General features: G+C 42.2%; 1 protein-coding gene across 1 annotated transcript in view; it reads right to left on the minus strand.

The window, feature by feature from the left end:
- Nucleotides 1-17,449, minus strand: part of lcp2a (lymphocyte cytosolic protein 2a) — a 23,742-nt gene extending 6,293 nt beyond the window's left edge. Inside the window, exons 1-15 of the mRNA XM_053332220.1 lie at nucleotides 17,316-17,449; nucleotides 16,849-17,208; nucleotides 12,052-12,114; nucleotides 11,539-11,585; nucleotides 10,602-10,670; nucleotides 9,572-9,597; nucleotides 8,673-8,713; nucleotides 8,402-8,591; nucleotides 6,850-6,935; nucleotides 5,830-5,887; nucleotides 4,960-5,037; nucleotides 1,934-1,959; nucleotides 1,762-1,844; nucleotides 1,043-1,055; nucleotides 939-954 (exon numbers count right to left, since the gene is read on the minus strand). Coding sequence (XP_053188195.1) covers nucleotides 939-954; nucleotides 1,043-1,055; nucleotides 1,762-1,844; nucleotides 1,934-1,959; nucleotides 4,960-5,037; nucleotides 5,830-5,887; nucleotides 6,850-6,935; nucleotides 8,402-8,591; nucleotides 8,673-8,713; nucleotides 9,572-9,597; nucleotides 10,602-10,670; nucleotides 11,539-11,585; nucleotides 12,052-12,114; nucleotides 16,849-16,926 — 874 coding nt within the window. The 5' untranslated portion in view covers nucleotides 16,927-17,208; nucleotides 17,316-17,449. The remainder of the gene's footprint in view (nucleotides 1-938; nucleotides 955-1,042; nucleotides 1,056-1,761; nucleotides 1,845-1,933; nucleotides 1,960-4,959; nucleotides 5,038-5,829; nucleotides 5,888-6,849; nucleotides 6,936-8,401; nucleotides 8,592-8,672; nucleotides 8,714-9,571; nucleotides 9,598-10,601; nucleotides 10,671-11,538; nucleotides 11,586-12,051; nucleotides 12,115-16,848; nucleotides 17,209-17,315) is intronic.
- Nucleotides 17,450-17,677: the final 228 nt, after the last annotated feature.

The following is a 17,677-nucleotide window of genomic DNA, read 5'->3' on the forward strand; positions in this document are numbered from 1 at the left end:
AAATAATCAATATAGGAACTGAATCTGGATCAATAAAAATGTTCCTTTGTGATAAAGCTTATAGTTGGGGCCGGTTCCAGCTCCTAGTTTATGCTGCTATAGGCTTAGACTGCCGGGGGACTCCCATGATGCACTGGGCTCCTCTCTCCTCCTCCCTCTCTCTCTCTATCCATCCATCTATATCCATTAACATTCATGTTCTATTAATGCTTCAATAAGCTAAACTTCTTCCCCGGAGTTGTCTGTGCTTTCTGGTCTCATAGGTAATCTGGGCCTGGAGACGTCCGGATGACAGATTCCAGTCCTGGACCTTCAATGTGCTTCTCTCTCCTCTCCTTCCTCTCTCCTCTCCTTCCTCTCTCTCCTCTATCCTTCCTCTCTCTCCTCTCCTTCCTCTCTCTCCTCTCCTTCCTCTCTCTCCTCTCTCTCCTCTCTCTCCTCTCCTTCCTCTCTCTCCTCTCTCTCCTCTCTCTCCTCTCCTTCCTCTCTCTCCTCTCCTTCCTCTCTCTCCTCTCCTTCCTCTCTCCCAACTTAAAGCAGGAAGAAGAGAACATGGTTGGGTCTCGGTCTCTAGAGGGCGCTGTGGATGTTCAGTGTTTCTCTTCTTTAACACGGTGAGTTTATAATAAAACATCATAACTATTAAAGTATGAATAGAGAGATAGTTTAACTTCAACATGAGGCTGTTAGCTTACAGTCTGGATGATTGTCACATGTATGATGATATCTGGAGTCAAATGAGCAGAATTAAGGTCCAGACTGCTCCAGATGTGAAGCTCAGAGCAGTCAGAGGATTATATTATATTATATTATATTATATAATATATGAGGATAAACAATGTTGATGCAGGCAATTACACTTCATGGGGAATTCAAAGTAAAGTAAAAAGTGTGACTACCAACTCTGCTCTGTGAATAAATGAATAAATGAATCTCACCGTCATCGTGTGAATGCTGAGGAGAGAAGAAGAAGAAGAAACAGGTGAGAGCTGACTGGATGAATTCATGGAGTCACATTAAAAGATTCAGAGATGAAACTTACCTCTCGTCTGTCCCTGAAAGACACAAAGAGAGAGAGACAAGGTTAGCCATGCGTCTCATACTGGTGAGGACAGACAGGTGAGGACAGACGGGTGGAGACAGACAGGTGAGGACAGACGGGTGGAGACAGACAGGTGGAGACAGACAGGTGGAGACAGAGAGGTGGGGGCAGACAGACAGGTGAGAGACAGACAGACAGGTGAGGACAGACAGACAGGTGTAGACAGACAGGTGAGGACAGACAGGTGAGGACAGACAGGTGGGGACAGGTGAGGACAGACAGGTGGGGACAGACAGGTGGGGACAGGTGAGGACAGACAGACAGGTGTAGACAGACAGGTGAGGACAGACGGGTGGAGACAGACAGGTGAGGACAGATAGACAGGTGAGGACAGACAGGTGAGGACAGACAGGTGGAGACAGACAGGTGAGGACAGACAGGTGGGGACAGACGGGTGAGGACAGACGGGTGAGGACAGACGGGTGTAGAGAAAGACAGGTAGAGACAGACATGTAGAGACAGACAGGTGGGGACAGACAGGTGGGGACAGGTGAGGACAGACAGGTGGAGACAGACAGCTGAGGACAGACAGCTGAGGACAGACAGGTGAGGACAGACAGGTGGAGACAGACAGCTGAGGACAGACAGCTGAGGACAGACAGGTGGAGACAGACAGGTAGAGACAGACAGGTGGAGACAGACAGGTAGAGACGGGTCACCTGTTGGGTGGAGGTCTGCTGGAGGAGTTGCTCCTGCCGACGGAGGTGGAGGTTGGAGGAGGAACAGGAAGTTTGGGCCATGACTACACAGGAATACAGTTTGTTACAGCTCAGTGAAGCTTCAGGTTATTAAAGATGATTAAATAAAGTTTATTAGATAACGATGAGTCACCTTTTCCACTGTGTTCCGGTTCGGTCCTGTGAGGAGGAAACAGATTCATACATGAAAACACTGCAGATAAATCTCTATTATTATTATTATTATAAATACAGTGAACCCTCGCTATAACGCGGATTCACTGTTTCGCGGATTCTTTTAGTGCAGTTTTTTTATGCTTTTTTTTTTTTTTTACAGTGCATTGTATTCTGCATCCTGATTGGCTCAGGGACTATAGACCAATGTCAACAGTCTCCGTGCCTCGTCTCTGTACAGCTCGCCAAATTTACGTTTGCAATTTTCTCCATGACAAAACACACAATGTCGACGAGGGTGGCATGTCTGTTTATAAGTGTCTTCTTGCCCAGAAGAAAAAAGAGCGCCAACAACAACTACCCATAACTATGTTCTTCTCTCAGAAAAAGACACCTGCACCACAGCCTCCAGTAGAAAAAGACCCCTGCACCACAGCCTCCAGTAGAAAAAGACACCTGCACCACAGCCTCCAGTAGAAAAAGACCCCTGCACCACAGCCTCCAGTAGAAAAAGACACCTGCACCACAGCCTCCAGTAGAAAAAGACCCCTGCACCACAGCCTCCAGTAGAAAAAGACACCTGCACCACAGCCTTCAGTAGAAAAAGACACCTGCACCACAGCCTCCAGTAGAAAAAGACACCTGCACCACAGCCTCCAGTAGAAAAAGACCCCTGCACCACAGCCTCCAGTAGAAAAAGACCCCTGCACCACAGCCTTCAGTAGAAAAAGACCCCTGCACCACAGCCTTCAGTACAAAAAGACCCCTGCACCACAGCCTTCAGTAGAAAAAGACCCCTGCACCACAGCCTCCAGTAGAAAAAGACACCTGCACCACAGCCTTCAGTAGAAAAAGACCCCTGCACCACAGCCTCCAGTAGAAAAAGACCCCTGCACCACAGCCTCCAGTAGAAAAAGACCCCTGCACCACAGCCTCCAGTAGAAAAAAGACCCCTGCACCACAGCCTCCAGTAGAAAAAGACGCTACAGCGGAGTGGAGTCAGGACGAAGAGGCACAGTCAGAGGAACTGTGACATAGCGTCAGTCACAATGTGTCCAACCTCGTATTGATTATTAAAATGATTATTTTACAGTATTTCTAAAAACTATCATAGTTATTTGTAAGAAAATGTTTATATTTTTATTTCTTAAACAAATGCTTGGACCTGAAAACAGGTTTTGATCTTTGGTTTCATTCTATAGTACAGTATTGTATTGTATAATAGTTGTAAAAAATAAAGCTGACTACTTCACGGATTTCGCGTATTGCGGGTTCTTTTTGGAACGTAACCCCCGCGATAAACAAGGGTTCACTGTATAACCTTATTTATGCACCTTTAACTCAGAGTTACAGTGAAGTGAATGAAGCTGATAAGGTTAATAAGTTTGAGACTCTGACAGCTGCAGATGTTTGTGATGTTTCTTATATAAATAAATAAATTATTAAAACACATCAAGCTTCAAATCAAACCTGAAATTAACCAGAAGCAGGAAGATGATTATATGATTTCCTTTGTTTCATGACAAACATAAAATGCAACGGCTTAAAATATTTGACTTGAAATGTGATTCAGATTTATATTTCCTCGGTGGGTTTGAACACATTTTATTTTAATTCTTACCATGGTTTATTATAGTAAAGTTATCATATGTATTATATATATTATATATTATTTATAGGTTATTATGTGATAGTTTTACTCAAACTGGGCTGCATGAAGCTCCTGGTTTAAAGAATGAATTACAATAATAACTCTGTCAGACAAAGAGAGGACCGATCTGATGAAGACAGAAGTGAACTATGATCGATACGATTGATCACTGTGATAATAAAAGTCCTTTAAAGAGGTCAGACTGGTTGTACAGACATATAAACGTGTGTATCGTCAGCATATCGATGAAGACAGAAGTGAATCCTGTCAGTCTAGGCCTGATCTGTGTGTAAAGGGACTTGAGATGCTTTAGTTGTGATTCAGTGATTTATTAAATACAGATTGATCACTGTGACGATGATCTTAAGTTAAATCAGAATGAGGTCAGACTGGTTGTATAAACATATAAATGTATCGTCAGCATATCGATGAATAGACGTTAATATTCTGTTTTTATATAAAAGGAACAGATTCATAATACTGCTGTAACGTTATAGTTCAGGATCAGGTCGAGGTTTAGGTTGAGGCTTAGGTTGAGGCTTAGGTTGAGGCTTAGGTTGAGGTATAAACATATAAATGTATCGTCAGCATATCGATGAATAGACGTTAATATTCTGTTTTTATATAAAAGGAACAGATTCATAATACTGCTGTAACGTTATAGTTCAGGTTCAGGTCGAGGTTTAGGTTTAGGTTTAGGTTTAGGTTCAGGTTGAGGTTTAGGTTGAGGTATAAACGTGTGTATCGTCAGCATATCGATGAACAAATGTTAATATTATGTATTTATATAAAAGGAACAGAGGACAGATTCATAATACTGCTGTAACGTTATAGTTCAGGTTTAGGTTCAGGTTGAGGTTTAGGTTGAGGCTTAGGTTGAGGCTTAGGTTGAGGTTTAGGTTGAGGCTTAGGTTGAGGTTTAGGTTGAGGTTTAGGTTGAGGTTTAGGTCGAGGTTTAGGTCGAGGTTTAGGTTGAGGTATAAACGTGTGTATCGTCAGCATATCGATGAATAAATGTTAATATTCTGTATTTATATAAAAGGAACAGAGTTATAGTTCAGGTTGAGGTTTAGGTTTAGGTTTGGGTTTAGGTTTGGGTTGAGGTTTAGGTTGAGGCTTAGGTTGAGGTTTAGGTTGAGGCTTAGGTTCAGGTATAAACGTGTGTATCGTCAGCATATCGATGAACAAATGTTAATATTCTGTATTTATATAAAAGGAACAGATTCATAATACTGCTGTAACGTTATAGTTCAGGTTTAGGTTTAGGTTTAGGTTCAGGTTCAGGTTCAGGTCGAGGCTTAGGTCGAGGTTTAGGTTTAGGTTTGGGTTCAAGTTTAGGTTCAAGTTCAGGTTACCTCTGACGGGAGACGCGTTGGATCCAGCATCTCGGCCCGGTTTGTTTCCTCTGAAGATCTGCGGCGGTCCTGGAGGAACTGAACACAACACGACAAGAGTGACCAATCAGAGCACAGCTACAGTCACATGACTTCAACACACAGAGTCTCAGCCAATCAGAGCACAGCTACAGTCACATGACCCGAACACAGCGAGTCTCACTGATTGGTCCATTCAGCAATCAGCTGATTATGTTTCATTAAGGATTAATCAAACATTTATTAACCCTCCTGTTGTCCTCAGGTCAAGGAAGGAAGGAAGGAAGGAAGGAAGGAAAGGAGTAAGGAGGGAGGGAGGAAAAGAGGAAGGAAGTAAGGAGAGAAGGAAGGAAGGAAGGAAGGAAAGGAAGGAGTAAAGATGGAGGAGGGAAGGAAGGAAGGAAGTAAGGAAAGAAGGAAGGAAGGAAGTGAAGAAAGAAGTGTGGAAGGAGGAGGGAGCAAAGAAAGAGGGGAGGAAGGGAAGAACGAAGGAAAAAATAAAGAAAGCGGGAGGGAGGGAGGAAGGAAAGAAGGAAAGAAGGAAGGAAGAAAGAAAGAAAGAAAGAAAGAAAGAAAGAAAGAAAGGAAGGGAGGAAGGATGGAAGGATGGAAGGAAAGGAAGGAAGGAAGGAAGGAAGGAAGGAAGGAAGGAAGGAAGGAAGGAACAGTCAAAGAACAGACGGGGTCACTTTGACCCGGGAGGACGACAGGAGGGTTAATGAGTCAGAATATGAACAGGAAGTAAAGGGTTAAACATTTCTGCTCTCAGATGATTGTAAACTGTATAATGTGCAGATGTTGAAGAGGATGATGAAGAGGATGATGAAGATGATGATGAAGATGATGACTCACGCTTTCCTGGCGGTCGAGCCCCTACGTGAGGAGAGTGGTCTCTTCTGGAGTCTCCAGGCTGCAAACACAAAAACACACTGTCTTTATTCCTTTCCTTCCTTCCTTCCTTCCTTCCTTTCTTTCTTTCTTTCTTTCTTTCTTTCTTCCTTCCTTCCTCCCTCTTTCTTTATTTTTTCCTTCCTCCCCTCTTTCTTTGCTCCCTCCTCCTTCCACACTTCTTTCCTCACTTCCTTCCTTCCTTCCTTCCTTTCTCCCTTCCTTCTCTCCTTACTTCTTTCCTCTTTTCTTCCCTCCCTCCTTACTCCTTTCCTTCCTTCCTTCCTTCCTTCCTTGACCTGAGGACAAAAAGAGGGTTAAAGGGCCAGCAGGAGATAAACCGGCCTGTTAGAGTCAGAGGCTGAACTGAGGGTCGGGGTTAGGGTTGCTTAAAGGACCAGCAGGAGATAAACCGGCCTGTTAGAGTCAGAGGCTGAACTGAGGGTCGGGGTTAGGGTTGCTTAAAGGACCAGCAGGACATAAACCGGCCTGTTAGAGTCAGAGGCTGAACTGAGGGTCGGGGTTGGGGTTGCTTAAAGGACCAGCAGGAGATAAACCGGCCTGTTAGAGTCAGAGGCTGAACTGAGGGTCGGGGTTAGGGTTGCTTAAAGGACCAGCAGGACATAAACCGGCCTGTTAGAGTCAGAGGCTGAACTGAGGGTCGGGGTTGGGGTTGCTTAAAGGACCAGCAGGAGATAAACCGGCCTGTTAGAGTCAGAGGCTGAACTGAGGGTCGGGGTAAGGGTTGCTTAAAGGACCAGCAGGAGATAAACCGGCCTGTTAGAGTCAGAGGCTGAACTGAGGGTTAGGGTTGCTTAAAGGACCAGCAGGAGATAAACCGGCCTGTTAGAGTCAGAGGCTGAACTGAGGGTCGGGGTTAGGGTTGCTTAAAGGACCAGCAGGAGATAAACCGGCCTGTTAGAGTCAGAGGCTGAACTGAGGGTCGGGGTTAGGGTTGCTTAAAGGACCAGCAGACAGACTCACCATGCGAGGCGACGGAGCTGACAGAGTGGAGACCGGGGGGCGGGGACAAACTGCAGGGGGCGGGCCTCTGGACGGCTGGATTTTATCTACACACACACACACACACACACACACACACACACACAGTTATTAGTCATCTTACATTCATCAGTCCTCCAGCAGGTTTAATATTTTACTTTTATAAAGTTTGGGGGGGGGGGGGGGGTGAAACAAAAGAGACACAGTGGATCCTACATTTCCCAGAATGCAACACAGCAGCATGGAGGACTTTCAACGTTTTAGCAGCCAAATTAACATAAAGTCACTTATTATATACTATTTATACAAAATGGGCGATTTCCAAATGACATTTATTAAATAACTAGATTGTACTTAATGATTAAGCATCACTTAAATGTTACAGCTGGAGAAGATGGGGGGAATTTGGTCAATTCAAACTAGTTTTAAAAGCAGCATCAGGTTTATTAAAATGTACTTTTAGTATTTTTGTTGGTTTTCTAGATAAATTCAGACTGAACTCCGCAGCAAGACATCATGGAGGTTACGCCCAGTTCAATATAATCAATATATTAAGGAAAGATCAATAAGAGAGATTTGAAATGACATTTGACCCATTTTATACCAAAAGACTGAATGCTCCTGAAAATGTCAAATGGTGTAACCACAAAAGAATGATAGATATTAAATATGTGATCAGCTACAGTGTGTTTAAGTGGACTTATACTAATAATGACTTCATTTAAAACATGTAAATGTTTCCTGGTCTCCATGGTAACCAGATGAAATGTAATATTTAGAACAATAGTATTCCATTAGCTTTATTTAATATAAAAGTTATAATGTAAGATCATGCCAAACTAGTTGATATGGTGTTAGGTAGGAAGGAAGGAAGGAAGGAAGGAAGGAAGGATGGAAGGAAGGAAGGAAGGATGTAAGATCATGCCAAACTAGTTGATATGGTGTTAGGTAGGAAGGAAGGAAGGAAGGAAGGAAGGAAGGAAGGAAGGAAGGAAGGAAGGATGTAAGATCATGCCAAACTAGTTGATATGGTGTTAGGTAGGAAGGAAGGAAGGAAGGAAGGATGGAAGGAAGGAAGGATGGAAGGATGTAAGATCATGCCAAACTAGTTGATATGGTGTTAGGTAGGTAGGAAGGAAGGAAGGAAGGAAGGATGTAAGATCATGCCAAACTAGTTGATATGGTGTTAGGAAGGAAGGAAGGAAGGAAGGTGTTTTATTGACTATTTACTGTTTTAAGCAAGTTGAATTATTTGGTACAAAGTTTTTATGGTTACACCACTTAGACATTTTTACCATAATCCTCTAATATATTCTCTCTAAATGGATTAAAAGCAGAAATTTGATGCTGGGTCCACAAAAAAAGAATGTGTGAAGTTATTCATACGTTTATTTTCACATTTTAACCCTTTAAATTTAAACTAAACCACATGGACGCTGGTTTCTAAGTGGATCTGTGGAGCTTTAAGATCCGAGATAATTAAAGATATTAATATGCGTTTATGACTCAGAGGAGGACGAGGAGGTTTGGTTACCGATGTAGTCGCTGTCTCCGATGGGCATGGTGGGACACAGCTTGGTGGACGGGTCCTCCAGCGGTTCGGAGGGAGGAGGCTCGTAGTCGTTCCCGTCCATGTCCTCTTCGGGTGACTCGTAGTCGCCGCCGCTGCCGTCCTCATCGCCGCTGTACGGACTCTCATAGTCATCATCAAACTCTTCATCATCCTGTCAGAGTGAAGCAGAGAAACATCAACCACCGATCAGCTGGAGCCTGAATCAGCTGATATCAGACCGGATCACACTTACAAACTCGTCGTCGTCCCAACCCTGAACCTCCACGGTTGTTTCTGCACACAGGAAACAGCTCATCAATACTCAGAATAATCACATTATAAACCATCAATAAACAGCTTAGAACACATAATGTACAGTATTTATTATAATTAGGGCTGTCAGCGTTAACGCGTTAATCGCGATTAGATTAATGCAATCCATAACACGTTAATGTTTTTTAATCTCATTTTAATGTGTCAAGCCTTTTTGTCCCTTCTACTCCCCCGTAGACGGCTCCTCTAGCTGTAGCGCTATGCTTTGAAGTGGCCTCCTGCAGTAAACCTACTGCGCTGATGGAAAGTAAGAGAGCTACTGGACTTTTGAACGGCTTGTTTAACTTTAAAACACTTCCAGACGCTTCAGTTGACAAGTCAAAAGTAAAATGCAACCTGTGTCAAACGGAGTTTAACTACCACCGGAGTACGTGGAGTTTGAGTTAGCACCTCCACGCTAAACACCCAGGTGCAGCCAAGCCAGCCTCAGCTCCACCAAAGGACCATTTTGGAGTGTGGGAGTCGCAGCAGAGCCGTGATTGATTCCCAGTTAAGACACTCTGGTAAGAAATGATTTACATTATGGGCTTAAAACTGCCTTCAAATGGAAAATAACAGGATTTTAAACATGCAATTCAAAACGCCATTAATCGTGATTAACTATGGAAACTCTGCGATTAATCTCGATTTAAAAAATTAATCATTTGACAGCCCTAATTATAACTTAACATCATAATTTAATAATAAACATTTATAAACCAGCTCTGAGTAAAATGTCACATTAACAGAATATATTTACTCAGATTTATTTGAAGAATCTTATATTGATGAGCTGGTTTATTATAAATGAATCAATGAAAAATATGAAAGCAGTCCCACCTGGTTCATGATATTTAGGAGTTGGTCTGTGATGAAACAAATAGAGTTCATTATATTTAAATCACTTTTAAATCTATTTAACAAGAATATCAAGCTCAGGTATAATATCATTCATCACTAATATTACTCTGATGAGTTCAATCTGGTTTAAAATGAACATTTAACAGTAAACAGAATAATGCAAATATCAAATATAACTGTTTAAATAACCAGAATAAAATCCATTTGTCTTGTTTTCTCTTTTTAATCCGACTTTGGAGGAATGTGAATCAGTTTCTCCACTTAAAGCAGAGGTGTCAAACTCATTTTCATTCAAGGGGCCACATTCAGCCCAATTTGATCTGATGTGGGCCGGATCATTAAAAAGATGGAAGGAATGAAGAGAAGTCAAGAAGGATGGAATTAAGGAAGCAAGGAAGGAAAAGAAGACAGGAAGAAAAAATGGAAGAAAGACAGGTGGATGGAAAAAAGAGAAGGAAGGAAGGAAGTAGGAAAAGAAGACAGGACGCAAATATGTAAGGAAGGAATGAAAAAAGACAGGAAGGAAAGTGGGCCGGATTGGACCCCTTGGCGGGCCAGTTCTGGCCCACGGGCCGCATGTTTGACACCCCTGACTTAAAGGAAGAAATATAATAATGAAGTTTTTTAAGGCTGTAAAAGCAAAATTTAAATAACATAATTAATTTACTTCAGTTCAACTCTGCAAAACAAAACCACAAAATGACTTTAAAACAACATTATTTTATTATTTTATGTCTAAATTACAGTAAAACCAGTGAACCCTTATCACAGCAATTACAGATAAACTTGAATTCACTGCAGTCTGATGTAAAATCTGAATAATTAACCATTAACAGTTAACAGTAAAGTATTTCTCTATAATAATCATTTCTAAAACTATGTGTATAACCTGCAGTAATAAGTTGGAGTTTGGATAAAAAGGTGGAACACAGATAATAATTTATACTTTATGTTTTATAAACGGTGAAACCAGAGGATAACAGGAGGGTTAAATAAAGTGATGACATACCTTACTTTACCGAACAGGCCTCTCTTCTCCTCCTTCTTACTGATCTCACTCCTGAGTTTAGAAATCATCCTGAAACACAAACAGACACACGAAGAGTTAAAATCAGTCAAACTCTTCTTCATGATGCTTTATTCTTCTTCTTCTGTCAGCTGCAGTTTGTTTATTTCTTCATATAAAAAGTGGAAAATAACATTCATTTATAATTAGGGCTGTCAGCGTTAACGCGTTAATAGCGATTAGATTAATGCAATCCATAACGCGTTAATGTTTTTTAATCTCATTTTAATGCTGCAAGCCTTTTTGTCCCTTCTACTCCCCCGTAGACGGCTCCTCTAGCTGTAGCGCTATGCTTTGAAGTGGCCTCCTGCAGTAAACCTACCGCGCTGATGGAAAGTAAGAGAGCTACTGGACTTTTGAACGGCTTGTTTAACTTTAAAACACTTCCAGACGCTTCAGTTGACAAGTCAAAAGTAAAATGCAACCTGTGTCAAACGGAGTTTAACTACCACCGGAGTACGTGAAGTTTGAGTTAGCACCTCCACGCTAAACACCCAGGTGCAGCCAAGCCAGCCTCAGCTCCACCAAAGGACCATTTTGGAGTGTGGGAGTCGCAGCAGAGCCGTGATTGATTCCCAGTTAAGACACTCTGGTAAGAAATGCTTTACATTATGGGCTTAAAACTGCCTTCAAATGGAAAATAACAGGATTCTAAACATGCAATTCAAAACGCCATTAATCGTGATTAACTATGGAAATTCTGCGATTAATCTCGATTAAAAAATTAATCGTTTGACAGCCCTACTTATAATATTTTTATGGCAGTCTAATGAGTCATGTGTACGTTGTTCTAAAATGAGGCAAAAATATTAAATTTTAAACACTGTTTGTAAAAAGTTATTACTTCAGCGGCTAGTTTTAGTTTTTAGTTTTTACTCACGGAGCGTGAAGTTTGGGGAACTTCTGCAGGTCGTTATCGCTCAGATTCTGAAAAATGTGATGAAAAGTTTTTACATTAAAATCATTAAAACATTAAAATCATCGTCAGGTTTCACATCTGAAGGAGAAAAATCAGATTAAAGGACAGAAAGACACATCTCTCATCCTTCCTCCCTTCCTTCCTTCCTTCCCTACATCCTTCTCTTCATTTTTTAAAACATTACTTTTTTCTCACCCCATCATTTAGTTCTCTCCCCTCCTGCTCTCCTCCTTTCCGTACCCTCTCTTCTTTCCTTCCTTACATCCTTCTGTCCTCTCCATCTCTTCCTTTCCTTTGTTTTCTCTTCCTTTCCTTCCTACTCATCCTCAACTCCTCCTTCCTCCCTTTTCTACCTCCACCTTTCCTTTCTCACCCCTCCTTTTCCCTTCCTTTCCCTCTCCCTTTCCTTCTCTCCATCTCTCTCTCAGTCTGAAACATTTCTCTGATATTAAACATGTTTATTTATTAACTCACCACAAATCTGGCTCCATTGATGCCGTTTTTGAGCACAGCTTTATCACATCCGGAGAGACTCATCTGAACACATAGAGAGAAGTCACATCATTAATTATAACAACATGATCCTGAGCTTAACATAATAAACCCTCACTGACCTGTGGACTGAATAAGTGATAACAGAGTCTATGCGGTTATTATTGTTGTTGCCATGACAACGAAGGTGGTCTAACTTTAACCCCACGGCGCACGTTTCTCTAACCCTTTAACAAAGTGATTATTTTGACAACAGCACTGTGACATCATGAAACATCGTTATTAATGAACAGTGATGATGTCATCCTGCTGTTAGAGGAGTCACATGATCACACCTCAGATCTTTAGAGAATAAAAACAGCTGACGAGTTGTTAATAGCTCCACGAGATAGTGACATTTTCTGACTCAATAGCCAGTAGGGTCCTCCGTGGTCAGTAGGGTCCACAGTAGTCAGCAGGGACTTCAATAATCGGTAGAGTCCTCAATAGTCAGTAGGGCACTCAATAGTCGGTAGGGTCCTCAGTAGTCAGTAGCATCTTCAATAGTCGGTAGGGTCCTCCGTAGTCAATAGGGTCCTCAGTAGTCAGTAGTATCCTCAGTAGTCAGTAGTGCCCTCCATAGTTGGTAGGGTCCTCAGTAGTCAGTAGTATCCTCAGTAGTCAGTAGTGTCCTCAGTAGTCAGTAGGGTCCTCAGTAGTCAGTAGGGTCCTTGGTAGTCAATAGTGTCTTCAATAATCGGTAGGGTCCTCAGTAGTCAGTAGAGTCCTCAATAGTCAGTAGGGCACTCAATAGTCGATAGGGTCCTCAGTAGTCAGTAGCATCCTCAATAGTCGGTAGGGTCCTCCGTAGTCAGTAGTGCCCTCCATAGTTGGTAGGGTCCTCAGTAGTCAGTAGGGTCCTCAGTAGTCAGTAGTATCCTCAGTAGTCAGTAGTGTCCTCAGTAGTCAGTAGGGTCCTTGGTAGTCAATAGTGTCCTCAATAGTCGGTAGGGTACTAATAGTCGGTAGGCTCCTCAGTAGTCAGTAGGGTCCTCAGTAGTCAGTAGAGTCCTCAATAGTCGGTAGGGTCCTCAGTAGTCAGTAGTATCCTCAGTAGTCAGTAGGGTCCTTAATAGTCGGTAGAGTCCTCAGTATTCAGTAGGGTCCTTAGAAGGCAGTAGCGTCTACTGTATCAGTAGGGTCCTCAGTATTCAGTAGGGTCCTCAGAAGGCAGTAGCGTCTTCTGTATCAGTAGCGTCCTCAGTAGTCAGTAGGGTCCTCAGTAGTCAGTAGGGTCCTCAATAATCGGTAGAGTCCTCAGTAGTCAGTGGTGTCCTCAATAGTTGGTAGGGTCCTCAATAGTTGGTAGGGTCCTCAGTAGTCGGTAGGGTCCTCAGTATTCAGCATATTAGCATAGCAGAGTGACTGATAAGATCCTAGCTACACTACTAATTACACTACTAATACTGTTTTTAAGGTGGAACGGACCTTTTATGTCTCGTGTGTTTGGTGAGCCGACGGTGTAACAGTTAAAAACCCTTTAAATGCTTTTAATGCAATAATTACTTCATTTAAAGTAAAGGGTTAGGGTTCTTAATTACAGTAACAACAGTAAATGTAATTCATGACTTTCACTTCTGCTTATTACTATCTATCCATGTCTATGTGCTTTCTGTTTGGACTCGTTGATAAGGACCAAAATACCACTACTTAAATATCACTACTATTAATAATGTCTGCAGTTGTCATAAAATGCAAAAACTTGGCCCTGGCTCTGCATGCGCTGGCCCCCTCATGGGTCTGATGAAACGTGACAATAAACATCTGAAACAAGTTTAATGTTTGAGTTGCTGTTTAAGAGTCTCATCATGTTCAGTTTGTAGTCAGTAGGGTCCTCCGTAGTCAGTAGGGTCCTCAATAATGGGTAGAGTCCTCATTATTCAGTGGTGTCCTCAACAGTCAGTGATGTCCTCAATAGTCCGTAGTGTCCTCAGTAGTCAGTAGGGTCCTCAATAATGGGTAGAGTCCTCATTATTCAGTGGTGTCCTCAACAGTCAGTGATGTCCTCAATAGTCCGTAGAGTCCTCAGTAGTCAGTAGGGTCCTCAGTAGTCAGTAGGGTCCTCAGTAGTCAGTAGGGTCCTCAGTAGTCAGTAGGGTCCTCAGTAGTCAGTAGGGTCCTTGGTAGTCAATAGTGTCCTCAATAGTCCGTAGAGTCCTCAGTAGTCAGTAGGGTCCTCAATAGTCAGTAGGGTCCTCAGTAGTCAGTAGGGTCCTCAATAGTCAGTAGGGTCCTCAATAGTCGGTAGGGTCCTCAGTAGTCAGTAGGGTCCTCAGTAGTCAGTAGGGTCCTTGGTAGTCAATAGTGTCCTCAATAGTCGGTAGGGTCCTCAGTAGTCAGTAGGGTCCTCAATAGTCAGTAGGGTCCTCAGTATTCAGTAGGGTCCTCAGAAGGCAGTAGCGTCTTCTGTATCAGTAGGGTCCTCAGTAGTCGGTAGGGCCCTCAATAGTTGGTAGGGTCCTCAGTAGTCAGTAGGGTCCTCAGTAGTCAGTAGTGTCCTCCGTAGTCAGTAGGGTCCTCAATAATGGGTGGAGTCCTCATTATTCAGTAGTGTCCTCAGTAGTCAGTAGGGTCCTCAATAGTCAGTAGAGTCCTCAGTAGTCAGTAGGGTCCTCAATAGTCGGTAGGGTCCTCAGTAGTCAGTAGGGTCCTCAATAGTCGGTAGGGTCCTCAGTAGTTAGTAGGGTCCTTAATAGTTGGTACTACTAAAACATCACTACTATTAATAATGTCTGCAGTTGTCATAAAATGCAAAACAATAGATTCTGAGAATATGAACCATCCCAAAAACCTCGGCCCTGGCTCTGCGTGCTCTGGCCCCCTCATGGGTCTGATGAAACATGACAATAAACATCTGACACAACTTTAATGTTTGAGCTGCTGTTTAAGAGTCTCATCATGTTCAGTTTGTAGCTGTCAGATAAATGCAGAATAAAGAAGGAACCACTGCAGTAACGTGTGAAAATGTTGAAATAGTCATTTTTCATCTCCACTCGACTACTGTAACACTCTGAAGTCTTTACGCTGGCTCCCAGTCAGCTATACAATCTGTTAACACGTTAACCCTTTACATTCTGCTCAGGGTCACATTTCACACATTTTTACATTTGACAGCTTTAAAAACACAATAAACACATTTCTGTTAGGCAGACTTTTCCCCGCAGATGCACCACGTTTGGGAGGAATGTGTTGTCTGTGGTGGTGGTGGGGGGGGGGGCATCTGGAATAGTCTTCCCTCCACAATAAGGGAATGCCCTACATACTCTTCTTTTAAAAGACAACTGAAACAATGGCTCAAAATGAACCAAAAATGCTACCACTAACTGGACTTAACACCGACTGAACTCTCTTTTTTTAATTGCTGTATCCTGTCTGTGTATTGTACTGTGTGTGTTTTATTTGTATCTTATCTATTTATTTGCTGTTTCTTTGATTTGTACTCTATTTTATATTTATTTCTCTCATTAGGGACTACGGATGCAAATTAGCAACTTGCTATAATCCGGCATATTTACAAAGATGTCTAACATTTATGTTCATTAATATGCACTGTCCCTATCCAAAAATAAACTATTACTATTACTATGTGACCCTGTATATACAAAAGTGGAAATAAAATGCATCTTTTTTTTTTACATTTTTGTGCAGCTGATACATGTTTGTATATGTCCAAATTTAATCTGTATTTATTGTAGAGACTAATTATGGGTCAAATTATGAACAGTATGTAAAGGGTTAATCATTTTAAAGCAGATCATTGTTTTATGCTTTATTTAAGTTTAGCTTTTTGTTTTCTTTTTATTATAATTTGCTTTTTTTTAAGTGTATTTTTTTTAATGTTTCCAGTTTTCACTGTTTAATCGTCCTCTGATATTTAGTTTTTATGTATGAAATGTGTTTTATAAATAAAGCTGCTTTGCCTTTAACCCTCACATAGAGTTCATATTCAGACATATCTACAGTATCCCTTCATAATTAGTCAGTTACAGATAAATGTGTGATTAATCCTTAAAGGAGCTTTCAGAGAGCAGAGATTCTTCAGTTTTTATGTTTTTTGTTTCTGGATAATTAAACACTTACGATCATAGAACATGACAACTTCAATTAATTATATCACATGTGAAGAATGCAACAGTAATTAATGGATGTTTTAATCAAATATGGGTCAAACACTCAACAAAGATGTGTATCAGCTGCATATAAATGTTCATAAGAAGCTGAAATATTTAAATGTTTGTATATTCTAGGTCAACTTAGAAGAAAACAGTATTTAGGGAGTTTTTTCTACAGCTGAATGAGTCAAAATGAGTCAAATATGACACTGAACAGTTTATGAGTGTTAATGTTTGAGCTGCTGTTTATGAGTCTCATCATGTTTAGTTTGCAGCTGTCAGATAAATGTGAAATAAAGAAGTAAAACACTGCAGTAAAGTGTGAACATGTTAAAATGATCCTTTAGTGAAGCTGCTTCTGTAAACACTCAGCTAACATGCTAACATGCTAACGGCTAACACAACAGCTTCCTCCATTTTCACCGTCACGCGTTCCAACGTCACAGTTCAGCAGGACACATTTACGTCACTGCTCAGAACTAAAAGCCCACTTTAACGGATTTTACTGCACATTATTAGCGTTAAAGTGACGGAGCCACTGCCTGCTGGGTCAGACTCTGCAGGACGTCTCATTTATTAAAGACTTGTGAAGACAGAAACAGACACAGACAGGTTTCGGAGGTCTCACCCTCTTCAGGTAGTCTGCCAGCTGCTGAGGGCTCCACCCCATCACCTCCGCCCGGGACGGCACTCGGTCAGAGCTCATCCTGCGTCCTCCTCACCTCCCCCCGCCGAACCTGCAGAGACACGACCACCACGTCCAGCTGATGTCCTGCCGAAGACTTTCTGCTCTCACAGGACGACGCCACCATCAGACAGAGACACTCAGCTGGGTGTTTGTCTCCCTCTCAGCCTCTCTGAGTTTTATCTTTTATGTCCCGTCGTCTTCTGTCCTTCAGCTGGACGTCCACCACGTCCGTCCTTCAGGCTGCAGCGGCTTCTCTTCGACGCTCTCCGACTGACAGGACGAGCCTCGTTTCTCAACTTCCTGCAACATGTAAAACCAAACTTCACTCAGTGAGAAAAAAAAAAAAAAAAAGGGAAGAAAATAGAATAAGTACCCTCAGATGGTTTTACTTCCTCTAACATACTCACCACTATCTGAGAGTCTGTGAAGGAGGATCAGGGTGGAAGAAACCCAAAAGAGAAGAAAGTTAAACTTCAGATAGGCTGGAACCAAAATGGCTTCCTTCTTTCTCTCTCTCTCCTCTGCACTTGTTCTGTTTCTCTCTCTCTCTCTCTCTCTCTCTCTCTCTCTCTCTCTCTCTCTCTCTCTCTCTCTCTCTCTCTCTTCCTCCCTCCATCTCTTAGAGGAAGTGACTGTGCAGAGGGTGAGGAAGAGGGGAGGAGGGGAGGAGGGGAGGGGAGGGGGGAGGCAGCAGTCTGACCACAGAGCGGAACAGTTGCACCCACTCGCTGCAGCTCAGCCGAGAAAAAAACACGTAGACGGCGACACG

This window comes from Scomber japonicus, chromosome 13 (assembly GCF_027409825.1).
Source record: "Scomber japonicus isolate fScoJap1 chromosome 13, fScoJap1.pri, whole genome shotgun sequence".
Taxonomy (NCBI): domain Eukaryota; kingdom Metazoa; phylum Chordata; class Actinopteri; order Scombriformes; family Scombridae; genus Scomber; species Scomber japonicus.